The 24,399-nt window shown below is 35.1% G+C and overlaps 1 protein-coding gene, 1 long non-coding RNA gene and 1 pseudogene across 4 annotated transcripts; 2 read left to right on the forward strand and 1 right to left on the reverse strand.

Annotated features, from left to right (window-relative positions):
* Window positions 1-1,062: 1,062 nt before the first annotated feature.
* On the reverse strand, window positions 1,063-10,783 carry LOC114287122 (putative LRR receptor-like serine/threonine-protein kinase At2g16250). Its single transcript, XM_028230402.2, has 4 exons — window positions 8,488-10,783; window positions 6,331-6,459; window positions 4,073-4,095; window positions 1,063-2,022 (listed from the first exon to the last, which is right to left on the reverse strand). The coding sequence occupies exons 1-4, from the start codon at window positions 10,428-10,430 to the stop codon at window positions 1,472-1,474; spliced, it is 2,646 nt and encodes an 881-aa protein (XP_028086203.2). The 5' UTR covers window positions 10,431-10,783; the 3' UTR covers window positions 1,063-1,471.
* A 4,442-nt stretch (window positions 10,784-15,225) lies between these two features.
* Window positions 15,226-19,143, forward strand: LOC114287129 (alpha-1,4 glucan phosphorylase L-2 isozyme, chloroplastic/amyloplastic-like; annotated as a pseudogene). Its single transcript, XR_014363354.1, has 8 exons — window positions 15,226-15,348; window positions 15,918-16,094; window positions 16,278-16,553; window positions 16,690-17,014; window positions 17,351-17,431; window positions 17,565-17,717; window positions 18,112-18,831; window positions 18,951-19,143. The product of XR_014363354.1 is annotated as an alpha-1,4 glucan phosphorylase L-2 isozyme, chloroplastic/amyloplastic-like (transcript).
* Window positions 19,144-23,518: 4,375 nt separating this feature from the next.
* LOC145821080 (uncharacterized) lies at window positions 23,519-24,358 on the forward strand. 2 transcript variants are annotated; one of them, XR_014363118.1, is made up of 4 exons: window positions 23,519-23,581; window positions 23,696-23,879; window positions 23,951-24,006; window positions 24,172-24,357. It is a non-coding gene; the product is annotated as an uncharacterized LOC145821080 (long non-coding RNA). The 2 variants fall into 2 exon arrangements; XR_014363117.1 differs by having other exon boundaries at window positions 23,696-24,006; window positions 24,172-24,358.
* Window positions 24,359-24,399: the final 41 nt, after the last annotated feature.

A 24,399-nucleotide genomic window follows, 5' to 3' on the forward strand; every position in this document is an offset into this window, starting at 1 on the left:
TAAAAAATTATTTTTTCTATTTTAGTTAATCACTTTTTTATATATACTCTAACTCTTTATATTCTTTTTATGATAAATTGTAAATATACATCTTTTATTTATTAAAAATACAAATTCTCTTTCACATTTGAGAACACCTCTTGAAGTTTCCAATTACATAACAAATGACTCTCATATGTTAATCAACAATTAAGTCAAACTAACAAAGTGTATGATGTAAGTAACAAATTTTTTTTTTCTTTCTTTTTTTCAGCCATACATATATTTATGAAATTAAAACATTTTTATTTTCCTATCTCATTTTCTTTATTCACCATTTTCGCTCAACTAGTAATATCACTTTGCTCAATCATCGCACCATTCTCTCCCACTCTCAATTAACACCATCATTCTTATCTATATGCATTTTGACGTGTCATGAGCGGGATTAAAAAATATTATGATGTTGTAGAGAGATGAATTTGGTGGTGGATGGATAAAAATGAAAGTAGTATGATAATCCAGTTGGATTTTCCAATTGGAGGGTATTGTTAGACTTTCGTGAGCCCACCACGGAACCCGCATTGATAATCCGAACCGTTCAATGTGTAATGCTTGTCAAGTACTTCTTCCATGTAAAAAATCATTTTAATCAGATATCAATAGCCACAGGGATGAAGTACTCAACGAACATTACATATTGAACGGTTCAGATCACCAATACAAGCTCCGTGGTGGGCCCACAAAAGCCCAACATCACCCTCTACTCTGATTTAGACTAAAAGGAAGCCCTTCTCATATGATAATTTTATTTTAGTATTAGAAGATATTGGGATAGTTTTATTTTTGTCTGGTTAGTTGCAAAAAAAAATTTAATAAGAAAATATTTATAATTTTCAGAATGTGAAGGACAACTAGTAACCTGACACAACTTGTATTACATTGGCTCATGTATTAAATTGAAACACTCAGTAGGTCCACAATTGAAACCCGAGTTCAAATCTCGGTGGGACCTCTTTTCAAATGCTTACCACTTCTTTCTATTAAAGCTAAAAAAACATCTTGCTTTTTGGACAAAACACCTAAGGCGAAAAAAAAAAAAATTCACAATTAAAAAAGGCCCAACTGTTGCAATTTGCATTCCATGAGAGGACCAATAACAAAGATCAATTAATTACAAATAAAAAATTTAGCTGTTTCACCATAAAACAAGCCCCAAAACAAATAAGTGCAAGAACCACCAATGATACACCATAAACAACAACTCCCCTCTCTCGCAAAACCCATGAACAATTTGATGTTGGCTTTCCAGGGAAGCAAACACGTTCTTCATACTTCAAAATACATTTCTATGCATTTTTTGGACACCCCAATGGGTAAGAACAAAAATGGCTTCCAAACCCCCAATTTCAAGGAGAATATAGCAAGGCCCACAAATGGGGAGCTTGCTGTTGTATTATTAACAAAGAATCAAGAACAATCAATCTCACTTCTAGTCCTCATTTGGTCTCTCTATATCATGCTCATCGGATGGTTCAGGGAATATCTCCTTGGATTGCTGTCTAGTCGATGATGAATAATGACCCCCGCCATCAGCTTTGCTGATGGGGACCACCACTACATCTGATGAGCTAGTACGCCAGCTTTCAAATAGAGCAGCATTCCAAGACCTTCTAGAGGAAGTGGTTCTCAGCCTTGCAGAGCTAATGTGTTCTTCTCTTACTACCTTTAAAGGGCTTTCCAAAGCTTTTAGAATATACCTCATAAGCGGCCGTCTAGAAGGCTTTGGATTAAGGCAAGATCGAGCAACAATAGCCATCGCCCATACTTCTTCTAATAAGTCATCGTCTACGATTAGAGACGGGTCCATGATATTCGTCACGAGTTCTTTGTCGTATATACTGATATAAGGCAATGTCTCTTCCAACCAATCTTTCATTTTAGCCTCGCTTGATGCACTGATGCCCAGCTTACCCGTTACCAGCTCCAATAACACCTTCCCGAAGCAGTAAACATCATAAGCACATGTAGCTGATGGCGAACCTGGCCATTTCCAAAGAAATTTGTTAGAAACAACAGTCAGTAAAAGTAAAATCTGTGTTCAGTGCTAAAAATTTTTAAGAACTTTCCCATTCAAACTACAGGGCAGCTGAGGTAAATAAAATCTCTCAGTTGGCCTTCAATCAATCAAGCAAATAACACAACCATCTTGAATTAATCAAGATAACTGAATTGCATGGACAAATGGTGAAAAGCCCAACTTCATCAAATAGCATAAGCATAGAAAACCAAACTCCCAAATCAATATTACAATCCCCCACCTTTTTTTTAGCACTTTTCCTTTCTTTCGTCTGTTTTTTTTTTTTTTTTTTTTTTTTTTTTTTTTTTTTTTTTTTTGGGTTAAATGCAGAACAAATAACTGAGGTTATAATTACATGTATGGTTAATTACCTCAACTAACATGAATGGAACATTTACAACTTGATAGTATTAACAAACTCTCATCTGTATCAGTTCTCAAAATAAAGATGGTCCTAAGCATCTAGTTATTTGTCTTCGTGAGGGACTCAATTGTAGGCCATGGGCAACATGACTGTAGAATAGAAGGAAGGCACTTAACCCAGGGTGACAACATTTATGGGCTAGGATTATATTAGAGCTCCAATAAGGAAGAACACAAGACAATACATTCTCAAAAACTTTCTAAAAAGCCACAATCTTACTATTTAGAGCATGTTCTCTGTAATAGAGTCTTGGATGGAACTCAATCCCAAAAGCTAGTAAGGGTAGTGAAATAAGGTTAATTGTTTTTCTCTCTGAAGTAACACTGTCCACAAAGTATGCTTTTGTTTAACACTCGAATACTCAACCAAAAAGTTGGTCAAAAGCAGTTAACTTGATGCCAGACTTGGCTCATTACATAACTTCAATAGTGACTAGTACATTTTGGGGACTGACTTTGTCAATGCCCAAAAGCTAAGTTGCTATAATCTTGACTAAGTAGCTCAATTTGGCTTACTGCAAGTTTAGTAGTACGAATTTTAAAAATTGAGACACGTTTTTTCAAACAGATAATGAGAACAATGAGGTTTGTGGATGGAACACTCCAGACAGTCGTTTGCCCAAAAATTTTGCCCACCTAAAGACATTAACCCGGTTGCTAAGTGAAGATTCTCGAATGGCTTAATCAAATTGTTCAGATACTCGAGCCTGACTAAAATTTAGGTCTATTTCCTTCAATAGGTTCAATACCAGCCCTGTTACGCACAGGTAACAGCAGTTCTTGCTTATGTCCTATACTCTCTTGGCAAGAACATTAAATGACAAAATTTAAACAAAACTTGGGAATCCAAGTTCATAAAAGATTAAGGTTGGTCTTATCAATAAATATATATATACATACACACTTCAAAAAAGATTATATCACTCTTTCCTTAGAGGGAAAAAAACCATCACATCTAAAGACACAGCTTCACAATAAAAACATCTCACAAGATCAACAAACTTCTTTGTTTTTCCCATGCAAAGATGTCCTAAACCAACAAATTTCTCTGTGAACCTTCTTCTTCAGTTGGTTTTGCCCTTAACGGAGATGAGGCTTTGAATTTTGATTGTCCTACAAGGTACAAGTAACTTAACCAATAACTAATCTCTTGTGATGCAAAATCAAAGTGACTTCTTTAAGCCAACCGCAAAGTTCCTGCACTTAATTTCAGAACCTATAAACTAAAAAAATTCAATCTTTCAAAAGAAAATGACATACTTCCATCTGCTAATGGCTTACTAGTTAAGCTATGAAAGAGGAAATAATGCATAATTTAATAAATAAAATCAACATAAAATTGGGTATACTTTGAAGTCCTTAACAGAATCAGACAACTTTGAGCACCTCTAGGAAGAATTTTCCCCGATAAACAACTATGAAATACACAATATTCAGGTTTGATGTTCAAGTGATAATAATTGTGCCCAAGTCCTGATAAGTTCAGCATACTACAACCACTTTATTATATCTACTCAAATAGACAAACATGTAGGCAAACAAGAAACAAAAATCAATGGGTGAAATTGAAAGGAATCAAATGGCACGTACCAAAAGTGCCTTGTTCACATGTTCTGCACAAAAACAAGAGAAGATTTTGTTAATATAACTATACAATGTAGCAATGACTTTTAGAATATATATATATATATATATATTTCCTTATATTTCTTTTCTTTGGTGAAAAAAGTGGTTAGAATCTGAACTAGTGAACACCAATACAACAAAAGTCTTCAAAAAGACAACGCATATACAAGTTGGTTCATTGGTTGTTATTGCTAATTTGAAGAATGTCAAAACCATATCTCGTCCACTAGCTAGAAGTTTCAATTCCATGGAAACAAAAAAGTAGTCTGATACGAACCCCTTGGGTATAACTCACCCTTGAAAACAAGCTTGCATGGGGAGGGTGCCCAAAAAGCTTATATGCACATGGTTACCCTATATTAACTGATGTGGGATCATAACATAACAGCATGATCCACAGCCGACGTCCACCGCGGCCTACTTTATCAACACTGACCTAATCCAACCTATAGGTAGCCCCCTTCATTGCTCGAACTGCAAAGCCGCATCTATCTAATCCTATACTCGCATAGTTGCGTCCGATCCCATACTCGATGTGGTGAGTGGCTCTAATACCAAATGATACAGACCCGTTTGGTAGAACTTACTCTTGAAAACTGGCTTGCAATGGCAGAATACCCAAGGGGCTTATATGCACAATGGTCAAAGCCTATTTTAACCAACATGGGATTGTAACATAGTCACACCATATTAATATGTACAATAAAAATAATGCTTACAATTAACAAACAAATAATTTCAATGGGTAAATAAGCCTACATTATTCTCCATCAAATTATATGTACACCATCAATGTTGTCAATACGATACTGGCTAGCGTAATGTTTTTTCTATCGGTATGGTACATATCAATACCGATATGTTTCGATGTACCGTTTTGGATTTAACACTATAAATATTATATACTTATTAAGTGTTCTTGATTCATAAGAGTCTTGAAAAAAAATCAATATTTCCAATGTACAAGGGTTCTTATTGACAATGTTTTGCTAATTTTAATCACTTTTAGTTTTAAAAAACACTACCAATGCTTTACTTTTAGAGTCTTCTTCATTTTTTTCCTTTTTTTTTTCTTTTTTTTTTTAAATTTATTAATCTAATGATAAAAAATCATTATTAAACATTTCACAATGTATTAGTAAATTGTCAATAAATCGATGGATAAAGCAAGGTTCAATGAGAATTCATACAACCATGCATTGCAAATTACAAAATACTCAATTGAATGTTTTTAACTATCATGAATAGTATACAATATAGCATATATTAGAATAACCATTAAGTGATCAAAAATTTATAGTATATATTTTTTAACTATCATAGTAGTATACAATATAACCACTTTTTATAACTTAAAACTAGTTTGTGTTAATTGAATAAATAGAGACTCTCTTCTTAAGAGAGTTCAGCACTCTCTTTTGTCATGGACGGGATTTGAACCCACGCTTCAGGATTCCCTTCTTGAGCTTCTAACCTAAGAACCACAACTTGGTAACCTTGTTCAACTGCATCTCTTTCTTATAAAGCCTACATCTGGGGGTGAAGATTACAACTTTCAGTTCAGTGTATGGACAGCTATCTCTTGAGCACAGGTTTAGGTTCAGCCTCAATGGGAAAAATGGAGCACCTAACAACGCATCTTCACAGACCCAGTACAAGATCACCCCTTTCATTATGGGGTGACAAAGGGATCGTACCATTCAAGCCTTTTTTTTCATTCAAGTTCAAAATATATAAATGCAATGCACAGGATTGTCCACCACACAAACCCTAACTCCACTCTGCCAACCCCCTTCCCCTCTCCCCTAGTCCACCCTACTGACATACACCCTCTAGCCCTCTCTCCTAATAATGAAAGATTTGATACTCAAACCGATAGGATATATATAAGGGAAACTTACAAGTTCTCTCTTAATTAAGAGAGATGCGTGGTTTGAGAAACCCTTAATAAATAGATAATGAAACACTATAAAATCCCTCAAAAGCATTCATTTAGAGAAACTTAAGATATTACAACTGAAAAGAAAATTGGTTTTTATAAAAGTACAAAAATAGATTGTATTGTATTTGATACGTCTCATACAAGTGTACCTAAATAAGAACCTAACTTGATTTCTGAATTATCTTTTTTCAGGAAACATAAACCGATTGGATGTCGCATGTAGAAGATTGACAGGATGGTCAAAAATCCTTACAATTATACATATCAATAGAATACTTACGATGGCAACCGCAGCAGCCTGGTAATCTTGCTTTGATGATTTTCCCCTTCTTGAGCACAAACCTCACTCAAGCTCCCTAGCCGCACTTCAAATTTATCATCAAGAAGTATACTGCTGGCTTGAACATCTCTTCAACAACAAAAGAATACATGTCATTACTTGCATCAGATTGTTTTAGGCTTTAGAGTTTCACATTGTTTTGAAAGTAAATTGTTAGACAATAATTTGAGAACCGATGACTAAAATAAGAACAATTTGAATGTAATAACTCTTAATCCCTCACCCTTTAGGCTTTTATTTTAAGGAATTCTAAAGCCTACAAATTTAAATTTGTTTATTGACAAAGGCTTTTAAAATATATATTAGGAATTTTTGTTCATGCTTCTTTTTCAATATGTAGATTGTGGAAAATGATTGCTTACTATTTTGACAATAATAAAATATAAATTATTTGTAACATTAAAAAAGGAAATTGTTTTTTCTTTTTGTCACACACACACACACACACACATATATATGTACGGGGAGCAAATATTCTAAGTTTCCGTACTCCTTACGTCCAAGCTGCACGCTTCTCCAAACAACGTCGTCGAACTTGAAAACATAGCGACAATGAGCTACCCGGCGGGTGTGTTGCCAGAAAATCCCTCTGACGATCAAGTTAGCACTCACAGATAGAGAAGAAGACAAGAGAGGATAGCTTTGTATCCAGCTATACATTTAAAGTAACTAAACAAAAGGGGGATATCAATATTTGAGAAAGATTGGAAGCTTTTACAAATTAGGAAAGCATAGATAATGGGTCATAATTGTTGATTGAATCATCTAGCAGGTTTAATACTAAAACTTTGGGAGATATTAATATTTTAGGGGGTAACTTGTTATTTGGAAACAAGACTATAATTGTCAAAACTTAGGGGGGCCATGGTCCTTGCCAACCCCTCCCTAATTCTGCCCCTAGTCATCTGATTTTGGTTTTCTTGAATAATAGCTTGTATAGATTTCATACAATATTCTTTGGATTTTGCATTTTTCTCATCTTGCAATTTATCCAAAAATTATATTTCCTTCACTTTCAAACCAACTTCATGTACTGTATGTTCAGAAATTTTCCCATACGTGGCCAATTCGTGTAACATAAAACAACTAGGCCCTTAAACATTTGGAATATGAATAGAATGCGTCAAACCCCAAACATATTTGAATTTGCACTTTTCTTTTCTTCAATTTTACTTTTTAGTATAGAGGATTGGTGGAAAATACATGTACATTATAACTATAGGCCACATATGTTTTGGGAATGGGATAAGGTGGGATGATGAAACCCAGGCTAAATAGTACTGAGAAATAAATAAAAAATAAAAAAAATAAACCCAGGACTAAAATTGTCCACAGTTTTATTTTTGGATGAGGTGTTATAAGGGAATGCTCAAAAAGATAATCTCGTCTTGTACCCTGAAAGGGATTGCCAAGAGTACCCCCAACGAGAAGGGTAAGGTGGTCATCATATTCACCCTTATCCCAAAAGTGGAATGTTCATGGTACTAACAATATCACCCCTTCACACCCCTCAATATAATAAATAACATTCCTCTACATGGCATAATTCTTCTGTACTAGATGACTACTCCCAACCTAATTTGAACATGGTCACACTGTAGTCTACAAAAAAAAAAATAAATAGCGTCCACTAGTTGTTGCCTTGTGTTAGTGATACTGAAATGTCAAGATTAGCAGTAGACAAATTGCAGGCGTTCTTTCACATGACTACAGGTGCGAAAGGAGTGTCATGTCTGACAAGATGTTCAACACAACAATGACAACTTTTAGCGAGTGTCCAAGGTACAAAGTTAAATGATATTTATACATGGATGTTGCTAGGTGAGGTTCTGAAGTAAGACGGACCAATTATAGGTCGTACACAGTGCATAAGGCCCCCACTTACAACAGGGCCTAACCAATTGACTCTACAAAATGTATAATAAGGTGAGTGAGTAGTAAAACTCATAGCACTCAAATAGAACAAGCAAATACATGTTCATATCAACACTGCAATAACACACCAGAACAAACTGGCCAGCTAGAAGTGGAAATAAACTAAACAAATGGCACCAATCAGAAGGATGAGAAGTGAAACATAAGCAAGTCCTGTAATACCTGTGCACAAGGGCTGGAGAACATTCATGATGTAGATAAGATAACCCCTCTGCAGCTCCTATTGCAATTTTCAATCTTGTTATCCAATCCAATGACTGCAAACTGCCATCCTCTGAATTAGTTTTCCTGTACAAAGAACTTGACAAGTCCCCATTTGGCATATATTTGTAAACCAGATACTTCTCATTCTCATTCTCCAGGCAATGTCCCAGGAGGGGAACCAATCGGGTATGAGAAATCTTACTGAAAAAATTCAACTCTTTCATGTATGCTTCCTTCTTAACTGAGAGCAAATCAATTTTTTTGATGACTACACGGATCCCATCTTCAAACATTCCTTGGAAGAGATCACCTGAATGGCCATATTTCCTGAGGTTCACATCATTGAAGTTATCTGTTGCCTGGAGAATCTGCTGATATGTAAATGCTTCTCCAGGACTTGAAAGTTTTGAAGACAATCCGGGAGGCGGTGAGCTTCCGCCTACAGGAATGGGCCCCACACCTCTCCCTCTTCGATTAGTTACACTCTTGCAGGTGCATACAAACAGCAGCACCATCACAATTACCAAAATTGCAATACACCCTACCCCACCCAAAACTCCTGCCAATATGATCAAGTTTTTGTGGCTCTTTGGCGAAGGCTTAGCTGGAGGAGGTTGAGTTGTGTTTGGGAATCCAAAATTATCAAACTGCAGACCCCTCTCATTATAAAATGATGCACATTCTGCACTGCTCCTCTGAGTTGACTTGTTTTGGAGGCAATTCCTAATGAGGAATGCATTACTAGGAGCATAATCCGGAACCAAGCCTTCAAAATAATTACCAGACAGATCGATAAAATTGAACCTCCTGAGTACAGATGTGAGACCTCCATAAAATGTATTCTGAGAGAGGTTCAATACTGCAGTCGTGGCAATAGAATTTAAATTAATGCTGGGCAGAGTACCAGTGAAGTTATTGGCAGATACATCAAGAAAACGCAATTCAGGCATTGACCACAATATATCAGGAAGGCCACCAGTGAAATCATTATGATTTAGAAGTATAAATTGCAACTGGGTTAGAGCAGGAAACAAGTCATCAGGCAATGAACCAGTAAGTAAATTGTTCCCAATAACCATTTTCTTTAAATTCCTTAACCCTCTCAAGTCTGCAGATACAGACCCAGAAAAAGAATTGGAGCTGAGATCAAGGTCAACCAAACTAGAAAGGTCTCCAAGTTGAGCAGGTATCGAGGAAGAAAGATTATTATTAGAAAGATTTAAGTATTGGAGCTTGGACAGAGACCCAATGGCTGGAGGAATTATCCCAGACAATAAATTGGAGGACATGTTGAGTAAAGTGAGATTCATAAGAGAGGCAACGGACAAAGGAATAAATCCAGTAAGCGAATTTTGAGAGAGATCAAGAACTGAAAGACGAGACAATTGGCCGAAACTAGAAGGGATTATCCCATCGAGAACATTATCAGACAAATACAGAGAGGTGAGATTAGTTAAATTTCCAAAACTAGATGGAATAGCACCAGTAATAGAACAAGACCGAAGATCGAGCACTTGGAGGGAGGTGAGAGAAAGGCCAAACCAGTCAGGAATTGGAGCAGGAAGCAAGAACATAGAAGCATTAAACGAGGCCAAGAGAGTGAAATTGGCGAGGGAATCAACAGCAAATTGGGGGTTTTGAGCAGCAATTCTGGTTCGCTTAAACCCAGAAATGTTGATCCCAATGACTCGACCATTCTGGCAATAGACACCAACCCAGACTAAACAAGGGTCGGCCTTAACAGGCCAGTCACGGCTTCTCAACCCTAACGATGATCTGAGTTGAATTAAAGAGACCCTTTCAATGCTCGAACTCAAAGGCACCACCAATTGTTGGAATGCAGAGTTAAACAACATGAACAGAATACCAAAACCAACAACTACACTTGCCCGATCCACCATCACTACACTCGCTTCGCTGCTACCAACAACAATAATGCCTCAATAATCTTAGCTTCTTCATGTTCTCATCATCATTCATAGATATAGATTGTTTATTCTATGCGAGTCATACAGTAATTGAATTGTGTATGCATTTCTCTCTCTATCTCTCTGAAACTATATACTTCTTACATTAATAATGAATCAATAAGTTTTTTTATTTAGATTCTTCAATCTTCGTTTCTGGCAAAATCAAGCGCCACCTCTCTCCTCTCTCTCTCTCTCTCTCTCTCTCTCTCTCTCTACATTCACTGTATCTCTCTATCTTTCTCTCTGCTGTCAGTTTCTTCAGTTGAGGATACAATTTTTTAAATAAAAAACAAAAAAATGGTCAAATTTATAGTTTTAGAGAGAGAAAACAATACGTACATACATACAACTCTGTGAGGGGTCTGGCTGGACCGGTCGGTTTTGATTCGGTCTGACATTCCGGCGGTGGGTTGACTTCCGAAAATCCCGCCAAATACAGCTAAGCTTCAAACCACTACTGCTATAGTGTGTGTATATATATATATATATGGGGTTTCGATAAAATGATTAAAAATTGATTTTTTGTTTTTTTTTAGTTTTCTGATTTTTATTTTATTTTATTTTATTTTATTTTTTATGTGTGTATGAGAGAGAGAGGAAGTGGGTTAAAAATTAGAAAGTGATTTTTAGTCCACTTCTCATAACCAAACTTATAAATAAAATCTCAAAATAATGTCATAACTAAATAAGAAAATAGTGTAACTAAGGATACGTATATATGGTAGATGGGTTTTTCTCTAATTCATAAAGTGGATTGGACCGGATTAAATCGTATTCTTGGGCTTGTGTGAACCATTATAGGTTTCGTTTCGATAATCCTAACTGTTTAATGCGTAGAGCTCGTGGAGTGCTTCATCCTTGTAAAAAATCACGTTTATCAGATATCGATAGCCTCTTGATCGGAATACATTTCTATTAATAATTTATTTTTAAAATTATATTTACCATTGACAAAAATATGTTCCGATTAAGGGTCTATCAATATCCGATTAATATAATTTTTTGTATGAATGAGATACTCGACGAACTCTACACATTAAATGAGTCGAATGATTGAAACAGGACTTATGATCCGCTCTACGGACCTAATAGTACGGTTCAATCCACTTTATAGAATGGATAGAAGCCTATCTCCTAATAGAATTCTCAAAAAATAACATTTTAAGTTGAAAAGTTAATTCCAACCAAGTCCCCAAGAAAAAAAAAATAAATAAATAAAATAAAAATTGACAAGTTATTCAGTTGCAGTATTTGTTGACAATGAAAGAAGTTAGCAAAGACATACCATCATAGCTTTATGCCTTGGATGAATACTAATTCTCTAATTAATAAATAAATAAATATATGAATGAATACTAATTCTCTGATTAATAAATAAATAAATATATGAACTTAACAGCACTTAATTATTATTAATTTGACTTTATTCATTATAAGTTCATTATCTTCATTTTTGAATCAGGATAGGGTTTCTCTCCATTGTGAAATTGAATTAGAGCGTATTATCAAATTCACGGGGTTTATTATAAGTTTTAGTTCGATAATCCGAACCATTTAATATATATAACTTGTCGAATATTTCATCGTTGCAAAACAATCGCATTGATCGGATATCAATAGTCACTTGATCAAATCATATTTCTATTAACGGTAAATATGATTTTTAAAATAAATTGTTGATTGAAATCTAATCCAATCAAGTAGCTATCGATATCTGATTAATATAATTTTTTACAAAAATAAAATACGCGATAAAATTTACACATAAAACGATTTGAATTATTAAAAAAAAAACGACTCATAATATATCTCATAAACCCGAATAGCAAGATTCAGTCCATTACATAAATTGAAGAGAATCTGAGTCCTTTAAACAAACATGCCTTGACTGAGAAAGAGAGTGAGTTGTATACACCACCAAACTGGCCGAATTCTCACAAGACCAAGTCATGTTGCTCTTATAGTGAGAGCTTCTATTTTCACAACACATTTTTTTTAGTTCATATTAACTTCTTCTTTTTTTTCCTTTTTTTTTTTTTTCTTTTTCTTTTTTCTCAATGTCAATTATAGTACAAAAATCAATAATTTGAATATCAATTAATGAATAAAGGTGAAGGCTATTAAGTGGATCCCTTTTTGAGTGAATATGATATATATCTTATATAAAAAACATAATTTTTATCACAAAATGTAAAACTTTTTTGATTGTTACAAAGCGTATAACTTTTATCACAAAAAAATATAAATTTAATTATGCATAACTTTTTGGTACATGCTATAATTTCACCATTTATAACATTTATCACAAAAAATTTATAATTTTAGTCACAAAAATCGTAACTTTTTTTTACATTCACTACAAGAATTTACACAATTGGCGACCACTTTTGCCGACCAAAAAAAATTTTGTCGCAAAAAAATGACATTTGGCGACCTAATATTAATTAGTCGCGAATTATCAATATTTTTGGTGACCAAATATGAGTTGGTTGCAGAAGGTCACATTTTGGCGACCAAAAATGAGTTAGTCGCAGAAATTGGTATGCTTTTGGCGACCAACTACAAATTTGGTCGCGGAATGCCACATTTTGCCGACCAAAAATAAATTAGTCGCGAAATGAGTATTTTTAGCAACAAATATTTTAGTCGCCGTTGATTAAGATTTGGCGACTAAAGAAGTTTGTCGGCAAAGGTACATTTTCTGCGACTAATCTGGTATTTTGGTCGCCAAAACTTTGGGAGGAAAATTTGAAAGTCTGTCCAGGCGGGAATTGAATTTTTTTTGCGACAAAAAAATTTGGTCGCCTTTTTTAAAACGACGTCGTTTTGTACCAGGAAAACAGGAAAAAAAAAAAAAAAATTTACCAGCCCTAATCTCTTCTGTATCTAGCCCGCTCTCTGTGTCTATGTTGGTCTGCCCTCTCCCTCTCTCTGTGTTCTCTCTCTCAATCGGTGCCAACTCTATGTAGCTCACCGAAGTCCCTCACCACCATTGCTCACATCCGTCGCACATAGCCACCGCCGGAAATCGCCATCGCCCTCTGTGTAATGGACTCCTCATTTCTAGAAGATCCTCACCCAATCTCACCTCATCTCAGACCAACGTCGCACACCACTGCTAGCGCCACCGCCGCCGCAACATCCTCTCGGTCTGTCTGTCTGTCTCTCTCTGTTTCTCGCTCTCTCCCTCTCTAGCCTTTGCCCTCAGTCCGTCTCTGTCTCTCTCTCTCTCTATATATATATATAATGCGGTGATTATCCCTCTCTAGCCTTTACTCTCAGTTGTGTGTTTTTTTAGTGATGTGGATGATGGCTAATTGAAATGGGATAATTTGATCATCCCTCTCTAGTCTTTACAAGCAGATGCCAATCATCACCTGTTCTTATCTCACTGCTGCAATTGTTATCACAGTCGGTTGCTCTCTCGATGTATGCCTCTCTCTCTCTCTGTCTATCGATTGATGTATTTATGTATTTGTATGTAAGTGTGAGCAAATTGTACAGAATTATTGATTTCGTAATCTACTACTCAGCAGTTCAGAATCTATGCATTTGGGTATTATTGGGTTAGGCTTATTATCAATTGTTTTTTTTTTTTTTAATTTTAATTTTGGCGAGATTATTAGTTATCTATATGTATATATGTGTGAAAAGAATGGATTTTTTTGGGTGGTTATTGGAGATTAATAGGTTTTTATTAACTTTTAATGTATTTCAAATTTTGTATTTTAATTACATGATGGGTTAATTGGAAGTTGTCAGAGTAAGTAGTCATTTATGTATCATTAGTTTTATCAATGTTGATATTTAACTAGTGAATTTTATTTGCAGATAATCTCTCCTTATAACTTGTATTTGCACCCTAAGCTAGTGGTCAAGCATTACCAGTTTTGGCGGCTCGTCACCAATTTCCTTTACTTCCGGAAAATGGGTAATTTGTTTAACCATGAACTTCCAAGTAAATCCATTGAGAATGATATGTCTTTATTGTTGGAGTTGCACTTTTTGGAACCTTCTGGCTTCCGTATGCTTTGATTGATCTTTTATGTGTGTGGTAGGGCTTTGTAGAGAATTTGGGTTGATTAATTATTTGTCTTATGAAATTCATAAATGATAAAATTTGAAACAACGTCATCAAAATTTGGTTAATTGGTGTTGTATGTTCTGTCGGGACGCAGTGTCTATTTCTTATCTTTTACTTAACTGTTCTGTGGCAAATCAACTTTGGGGCTTGATTTTCTCGGTGTTTGGTTTGGATTGGGTGCAATAGTGTGGTGGATGTTTTCCGCAGTTGGCGGGGTGGCTGGTTTGGTTGGAGTGTAATCAGCGGATTTTTCAGGGGATAGAGGTCTCTATGCCTCATTTGAAGAATATTAGGTATATCTATGAATTGGATTATCAATTTTTTGGTTTGGATTCAAATTTGGGATTTTGACTATTTTGGCGTAAATTCCTAAAGTATAAACAAGTTTAATTTTTTTTTGTTTGAAGATTGTTATGAATTGTTTTACAAATTGTATGGTTTGGAAATGAACTCATCAAAAATAGTTTATGCACTTGTCATTCTGTAGTTGGTTTGATCTTGTTAAAAAAACGGTTAATTTCTCTGTTGGCCCTTTACTTGGAGCATGAGTTCATTGAAATACGATGTTGATTAATTTATGCATCATTTATAGTTTATGCATCATTTATAGTTACATTTCTAATGGTTTTTCATCATTTATATATGTTTTGTATTGCAGCAGAGAAGTCTACTGAGATTAACTACGGTTGCAAATTGATCCCAAAGAAGAAGCTCATCTGCAAATCAATCCCAAAGAAGAAGTTCATCAATCATACTGGAATCCAGGTCTTTATTTTCTAAATTCGTTTCAGAGATTTATTTAAATTTGTGAAATTTGGGTTGATTTTTTCTTGACTGAAATTTGGGTTTGATTTGTTCTAAATTGATTCTGAAATTTGGAGATTTTGTGATTTGTTCTTGAAAGCTGCCCGTTGAAGCTCTTGAGAAATTTGGGAAATTTGGGTTTCATCGTTCAGCTTGAAAGCTGCCCGTCGAAGCTCTGGTCCTTAAACTTTAATTGGTGTTTTATGTTGATCTTGCTTATTTAACAATTGTTTGGTTGCCGAGAAACAGAGCAAAAAGATACTGATTGCATCTATTAGTGTTTTTTAACAAAAATGGAAAGCTCTCTGCTCTCACTTTTAAATGGCACTTTGTCTTTTGGCTAGCTAATCTAAGACTTTATTTTCTGTTATCACTTTTGATAATCCTGTTGCGTGTTATTTTTCCTGTCTCCACATTTAAACCCTCACCAAGCTGCAAAAATTAATATGCTTCAAGATTTGGCATACATTGGGGTATATTTATCAGATACATTGGGACTTTTTGGAATCTGTTAACTATTTCATTGACAGGAACCAGATGCTGCACTTGGAAATGGGGGATTAGGGCGGCTAGCCCAATGTTTCTTAGACTCTTTGGCAACACTGAATTACCCTACATGGGGTTACGGACTTAGATACAAATATGGCTTGTTCAAACAGCTCATTACAAAAGATGGTCAGGAAGAAGTTGCAGAAAGTTGGCTTGAGGTATGATTTGCTTCAGTTCTTTTTTCTTGCAGAAAAACTTAATAGAGTGAAACATAATTCACATGCTTCCAATTTCATAAGCCTTTAGCAAGAACTTGGTGCTTATTTGTTCTCAAGAACTACATGTTTTCTCAATGTTGAGGTTTCTCTTATCTGTTGACTTATTAAAGTTTCCCTCATCAGATGGGCAATCCTTGGGAAATTATAAGACATGATGTCTCTTACCCAGTGAAATTCTGTGGTGAAGTTATTCTTGGCGAAGATGGAAAGAAAGAATGGGTTGGAGGAGAAGATATTATAGCTGTTGCCTATGATGTCCCCATACCAGGATATAAAACTAAAACCACTATTAACCTTCGGTTGTGGTCCACAAAAGTTGCACCAGAAAATTTAGATTAGCGTGCTTTTAATGCTGGAGAGCATGCTAAAGCATATGAGGCACTAAAAAAGGTTGAAAAGGTCTGGATTCATGTTTTTCTGGAATTTCATTCCCTATTGATAGAATGTTCTTTGCATTTCTTCACTTAACTTTCATGAGTTCCAGTGTGAATAAAATTACTTACTAATGATTACTGCAACCCTGCATTTTTATCAGATTTGGTATGTTTTATACCCTGGAGATGAGTCAAATGAGGGCAAGACTCTAAGGTTGAAGCAACAGTATACACTTTGCTCTGCTTCTCTCTAAGATATTATTGCACGATTTGAGACGAGATCGGGTGAACCAGTGAACTGGGATACCTTTCCCAACAAGGTTGCAGTACAAATGAATGATACTCACCCAACACTCTGCATCTCGGAGCTGAAATCTCATATTGATGGATGTGAAAGGTTTGAGCTGGAAGGAAGCTTGGGAGATAACTAAAAGGTACCTTCTTCATGGCTGTAGCTTTGATTTGACATTATGTAATAGTATACATGTTAACTTTCTTTGCATTGTTTTACTTAACACACATGCACCTTTGTTCTAAATCCTTCTTAGACAACATCGAATTGAACTGCCATTTTCCATTGAGTTTTCTTGCGCCCTTCAGTTAGCTTTTACTTGTTCAGCCTGTTAATAGGGGTCTGGGAGGGGTGGACTGTATACAGACCAAACCTCTGACCATTATGTACATAGTGGCTGCCCTCTAATTCGAATCCACAACCTCAAGGTTGTTTGGCTGAATGTTAACCACTCAACCAGTGGGCTGCCCTTACAGTGTCTGCTTAAAATGTTTGTAATTGCATAATTCCCTTAAAATGTTTGTAACCAGTGGGCTGCCCTTGCTATAAATGGTGTTGCTGAGATTCACAGTGAGATAGTGAAAAGGGAAGTTTTTAATGACTTTTACAAGGTAACTAGGTCAGTAAGCAATTTTATTGTCCTTCTCTATATCTTACAATAATGGAACTAAAGTACATCACTTAAAGTTCTGAAGGTGCCGAATGTTCTTAACAGTAATTTTTCTGTATGTTGGTTTTTGGCAGTTGTGGCCTTAGAAATTTCAAAATAAAACAAATGGAGTGACACCAAGAAGGTGGATTAGTTTTTGCAATCCACATCTAAGTAAAATCATAACCAAGTGGACGGGAACAGAAAACTGGTTGATAAACACTGAGAAGTTGGCAGATCTTCGAAAGGTAGACTGAAGCATCCAAATCAGATATTTGTTAATTGTTTCAATACCTTGAGCATTCATTCCAAATCAATAAATTGGATCATTATCACAAGAACATGTCCCACTAAGTGAAAAATTTTGGTCACTGCGTGCTTGATAAAAATATAATCCATCTAGAAACTGTCAGAAATTAATAAGGCATTTTGGATAACACCTGCTATCTAGTCTTCCCTGACTTTGTATGGTGTAAAAGATGTCAGATTTTAATTCTATGGACTTCTAGGTGCCATTTTTTCTCGTATACTTCTTTTATTGAGTCCCATCGTGCACATATATACTTCTTTCTATAATTACTTTTAGATACAAGTCAAACATTTCTTGTGATAGCATGATTAGTTTGAGTTAATTACCTGCAGTTTGCTGATAATGAGGAGCTTCAATCAGAATGGAGGGAAGCAAAAAGGAGCAACAAGATGAAGGTTGTGTCCTTTCTCAAAGAAAAAACCGGATATATTGTCAACCCTGATGCAATGTTTGATGTGCAGATTATTTCCTATCACATAATTCTTTTTTAATTAATTTTAGGTTCATTACTTTAATGGAAAATAATATATTGTATGAGGAGGATATTATACTGTTGATGGAGGGATGCATCATTATGACCATATAAATAGGATGTATATAATGTACACTGTATCTATCTATTTGATGTATATAATGTACACTGTATCTACATATATACTGTTTGATGTGCAGGTACAGATGGTGTTCGAATTGGAATGTAGTTCTATAAATAGGATGTATATAATGTACACTGTATTGATGAAACTTAATGTTTAATTTTGATGGGTTGATGACTTTCCAGGTCAGCTTTGTAAATTCGATTGCGACAATTAAGGGTGGGACTCATGTTGATTATGTTACCAACCAGATTACAAACTATGTAATGAGTATTGTTAATAAAAAGAATAAGAATGCTAATCTCAAAGCCCACGCATTGAAGATCCATCTATGGGTTTTTGTCAATGCTCTTATTGACAACCCAGCTTTTGATTTTCAAACCAAAGAGACTTTGACAATTCGCCAAAGTAGTTTTGGGTCAAAATGTGAACTTTCACAGGAGTTCCTGAAGAAAGGTTTGTTCTATTATTTTGAAATCTTTATTATTATTATTATTATAAATTTCAAAAAAGAAAAGTTGTTTACTCCTTTTGTGAGCGTAATTTTGAAGCTTTTGTGGTCAATTCTCCTGTAGTGTCCAAGTCTGGAATAGTGGAAAGTCTCTTGTCATGGGCAGATTTTAAGCAGAGCAAGGATCTTAAGAAAACTGATGGGACAAAGAGACAGAGGATAAGTGGGATTACCAAACTAGAAGATGCTAATGATGCCGGAGGGAAGAGCTCTGATAAATGTACCTTGATTTTGACAGAAGGTGTTTCAGCCAAGGCACTTGCTGTAAGTTGTCTAGCTATTTATTTAGTTTCAGTTGAGTTTGGTTTTGTTTCAGAGTTTTTAACTGATTTGAGTATATACAGATGGCAGGAATTTCTGTTGTGGGTTGAAATTATTATGGTGTGTTCCCGTTGAGAGGTAAATTGCTTAATGTGAGAGAAGCAAGCCATAAACAGATCATGGAGAACGCTGAAATTCAGAGCATCAAGCAGATTCTTGGACTTCAGCATGGAAAACAGTATGACAGTGTGAAGACTTTGAGATATGGTCATTTGATGATCATGACTAATCAGGTTTTTTCTATGCAACACACATGCACGTAGGTATGTTTTTATTCTTTTATTGCATTTTTATGCATTAATAAGAAGTTTAAAGTAGCACTTAATGAATTTTTCTGCATTTTGACTCTAGACCTTGGGTATTTCAATTCCAGAATTTCTATACATAAATATCTATAAATTTTCTGAAACTAAGGTGACTCATGTATGGGCATGTGTGCATCCATCTATTCATTCCTGCAGTAATCTTTCCTATTCATTTTTTGATATGTACAGGTAAAGCATAGTAGAACATCATCCCCATCTTCATATGAGAAGGATTTTTGTGAATTGGTAGATATATATACCAGAAAGAAAAGGCCTGATAAAAAGAAGCATAATGTGATGTTACAAGATCTAGAGCATGATTCAGATAGCTCCAGTAACACTTCAAATGATAGCGTATTTGAGGCAGATAGAATGTCCCCGAGCTTTCTAGACAATATTGTGGATGATTCCTTTTCTGAAAATGGTGATGATGTAAGTTCATCAAAGGCAAATCAGTCAACTGCTTTAAATGAGAAAAAGTTGTCAGTTGAATATCTAGAAGATGAGTGTGATCTTTTAATGGGTGTTGATGATTTAGATGGTAATATTTCATCAACTTTTCTAGAATGTTCTTCTATCATTTTATGTTGTATTTGTCGGTCTTAAATATATATATATATATATATAATTTCTCTTATGGAGAATGATATTTACCATCGGATGTATTTCACCTCCCACGTGCATCCATACAATAAACTGCATGTGTATGCGTTGGGCCCACCATATTTAAAAAATAATGACCCACCATGACACATGGGAAACCACACCAGAGGTGAAGTGTTTTGGTGATATATAACAGTCCTCTTTGTCTAAATAGGTAGAATTTGATGGCAAATCACAAATGAAACCATGAAATGATTTCTTCGTGGATGCTTTCTCCGATTCTTACTCAAAGGAAGAGGGGACAAATAAAGAGAAGAGACAAGAAAAGAGAATGAAATTCTTTAAAATTTTAATCAATTTGTTTAGTGGCTGAATTGGAGAGATATGACAAGGAAGAGGGGCTCATCTATATTCAACATGTATTAGTACCTTTGGGTGAATTTTTTTGCTTATTTGTGAATCTTCCAAATCGCCTCACTTTTTGCGACAATTAGTCTTTGTGGACCTAGAGAAACATGTTTCTTCTAGTGACTCTAGTCACTTCATTTATCAGATTTACTCTTCTAATTGTCCAATCCATGGTAAAGTGGGGATCTTTGAAAAATTATTCTCTTCTCTTCCTCGGACTGAAGAATGTGTTCCTATAATTCTTTTTCTCTTACATGAGCATTCACTCAGAATCTATTCATTGCAGTTTCCTGTGGTGAATTCTTTGGTCAATCGCCTGATAAGGACTCGGATATTTGTGGGTTACGTGAGATAAATGATCCGCCTAACAAACAGGAAGAAGGATTAAAACTTCAGCAAGGTCATTTAGAAGGATCAACAATTATATATGTACCTACCAGAAAAGAAACATTAAGCATATCAAAGTTTCTTTGCAAGTGTGGTGTGAAGGCTGCTGCTTATAATGCCAAGGTAACTATTTTTGTACATCTGTTTAATTTGGATTACCTATCATTCATTAGTTTTTCTCATTTTGGTAATGGTTTTGTAACTCTCTTCCAGGTAAATCAACCCTTTAACCTTACTAGACTTCTGTAACTCTTAGTTTTCAAAATTTGTAAAGTCTTACGTCTCATGAACGATGAAAGTGGAAGCTGAAAGTTTTATTCAATAAGTGATTATTAACTTTATAAAATTGATGCAGTCTCCTTGGGGCAATAGAAACACCATTATTAACTTTCATGTTTTCAACCTCTGTGCTAATTTTTTTTTTTTTTTGTGTGACTCGTAATGTTGTCACAAAATGGTAGTGATGAGGTTGCAAACACTCTTATACTTCCAGCTTTCTTCTAGTATTTGAGGTCCTTTTTCCTGTTTGGTATGCAAGTGATTTATGCTTTTTATTTTCCCCAGTTGCCAAGATCACATCTGAGGCAGGTGCACAATGAATTTCATGAAAACGCCTTGCAGGTATGGACTATGAAACTTTTGTAAATTGTCTTGTTTTTCTTTCGACATATGCTTTATCAAATGTTCTCTTGAAAAAGTGTGTACATGTTAATGAGGGTAGAGTCCAATTATAAATTAATTCTAGTTCAGATATTTCTGCAATGTTAAGAATATACCTTTGTAAATTCACAAAGGATTATTGGCTGAGACCTGAGAGATTATTACGAATAAAGCTCTATGTCAACTTCCTCTCCCATCTCTTCTATGTTTTTGACAGCCTATCATTGTCTTACTTGGGCCTATTAGTGTCATGTTTTGGTCCTATAATCTATTACCAGTTACTTGGAGAAGGTGAGCCACCAGATTAGGTGTAAGAGCTTATTAAGATGTTATCATTACGCCCTGGACAATTAGGCACCAACCATAATTGTGACACCTGATTGGAAGAGAATAGCTCTAAATTGAGCCTAGAGCAACTATAGCATGCATGGAGGGTTGTTAGAGGAAATAAATTCCCACATGAACTACCTGGATAAGTTGCATTGACAAGAGAGGGAGAGAGAGAGACATGATATTATCATAATAACTAAAAGAAATAACTCCATCACTAAGTACCAAAAGTTTTATCAATTTGGAGCCACATCGTCATGTAACCTGTATGCTGCTGCTCTAGCTTTGTCTGCATCAATCCCTAAGGGTAGGCCAATGTAATTTACATATATGTATATATATATTTGGTTTAATAACATAGAGAAAATAAGGGAAGAAGTAAGAGAATGGTTTTTGGTTCTCTAAGTTTGTTGTTTTGGGAAGAAAGTGTACCGTGTCTCTAAATAAAATGTCTAAATGCATATTGACAGGTATTCACCTTTTTGCTAACTTCAACTTGTCATAAATAAATAAAAAGTAACCAGAATGTAAGACCAAAACTCATCAAGCACTTGATGTCATTAGTTTTATAAGTTATGCTTTTTACATTGTTTCATGGAAAAAAAAAAAAAAAACATTTTTGCTTGTAGTTTTTCACTGCATGCAAGGCAATTTCTTTACTTATTGTGTTTTTATTTATATTTTAAGAGTTAATATACTTATTAAAAGAAATAATTTACGAATTAATATAGATCCCTATGTCAAATCTTCAGGTGGTTGTTATAACTAATATAAATCAAGCGAGTGCTAGGTACATATACACTCGATTACTGATCATGCGAGTGCTAGCTGGTTTAGAAGGATTTTTGTTATAACTAAGGTTTGTGACAGTTATATGGTCATAATTTTTTATATCATTCAGTGGCATATTTCTTTTCTTTCATGTCATACAATCTATTGTGAATGTTCTGATTCAAAGTGGATTATTGGGTAATATGGTAAATGGAAGAAACAAGGGAAGCTCAGCAGATGGTTCTTTTGTGAAGCCGGGGACCAGCCAGCAGAACTTGAGTTCATTCCAATCTTAGGCAGTTCAGAGTGAGGCAGGAAAGAATTTCACGGAGATGGAAGGAAGGTGTTCTTGTGATTTGTATAGGAACACGAGTGAAGAGTTGTTCTTGAAATCCTTGATGGAGAGCTCGATTGGAATGCCAGTGCCAACCATGGAAATGTTGGGTTTTAAGAATCTTTCCCAAAATCTTCGTACAGATAGCGAAGAACTCTTCAAAACTTGGCTCACAAATGGAGAGGCAAGCCATTGTACTATCTTCTTGACTTTGTTTCTTAATCCATGTTTATAACTTCTAGTAAAAATCTTCTAGTAAAGTGATGTTGACTGTTATTTTTGCATATTGCAGTCTGTCCCTCCTACTATCTGGTATCGATTAGTGGCTGGTCTAAATGCTCAGTTGCGTTTAGTTTGCCGTGGACATTTAAGAACAAGTTTTTGTTTAATAATGAACTGGCTTGAAACACATGCAAATCCTACTTTAACTCCCTATGGTGTACATGTTGATCTGGCTTGCTTTCAGCCCATTGCTTGTGGTTATCGCCAGTTTGGACTCACTGTACATTCTATTGAAGGTACACAACCATCAGTTGAAGAGCCAAATGTAACTTCATTAGCTGAGCAACAGTCATGGTAATTTGCATGTGATTTTCTCATTTATTTATCCATTTGGTTAAATAGTTCCTCTAGAACCAATTAGATGGAATGGCATAATAGCTTGATTTTATTTTCCTATCTGATACGCAGTTTAATTAATAATGATTGGAGGAAAGCAGTGGATGATTGAAGCGCCTGTGAACATCTATTGACACATAAAAGTATAGGTGGAGGAATTTTACAAATTAAGATCTTGCAAACACTTGAAGAGAAGAAGACTCTATGTTATCCTCTCTCTTTTATACTTCATAATACTAAACCTATTGGTCATCAGGTAATTTTGATGTTTTTATGATGTTAATCTATCAGAGAATAGCTGCTCAATCTATTGCCTTGTGCTAGAAGGATCTTAGCTGCTCAATGTGGGGGTGGGGGAGCAAGGGCACATGGAAGAGTCTAAGGTTGGGGATGCATCTAGGGGAGTATTTACGTATTTTATATATAAATTTATTGTAAGGAATATATAGACATATATTTTATTGAGTTGTATTGAACATGATAAATGTCTTTGGTACACTACCAGTTAAACCTTAACATAAGCATAGTATATTTATGTTTCTTTTCAGTCCCTCGAAACTTTAGATTGCTTGAGGAACTTGAACGTAGAGAAAAGGGTATTGGAGATGGTACTGTGAGTTATGGAATGGATGATGGAGATGACATCTACATGCGTTCATGGACAGGCACCATTATTGGGCCGCATAATGTAAACAACTTTTTTAAGTTCATTACGTATTCTTTTGGAACTGTCTTCTTTTATGCAGAGGCTATTTGGAAGTATTTTAATGTATTAT

The sequence above is a fragment of the Camellia sinensis genome, chromosome 3 (assembly GCF_055761805.1).
Source record: "Camellia sinensis isolate YWXY chromosome 3, ASM5576180v1, whole genome shotgun sequence".
Taxonomy (NCBI): Eukaryota; Viridiplantae; Streptophyta; class Magnoliopsida; order Ericales; family Theaceae; genus Camellia; species Camellia sinensis.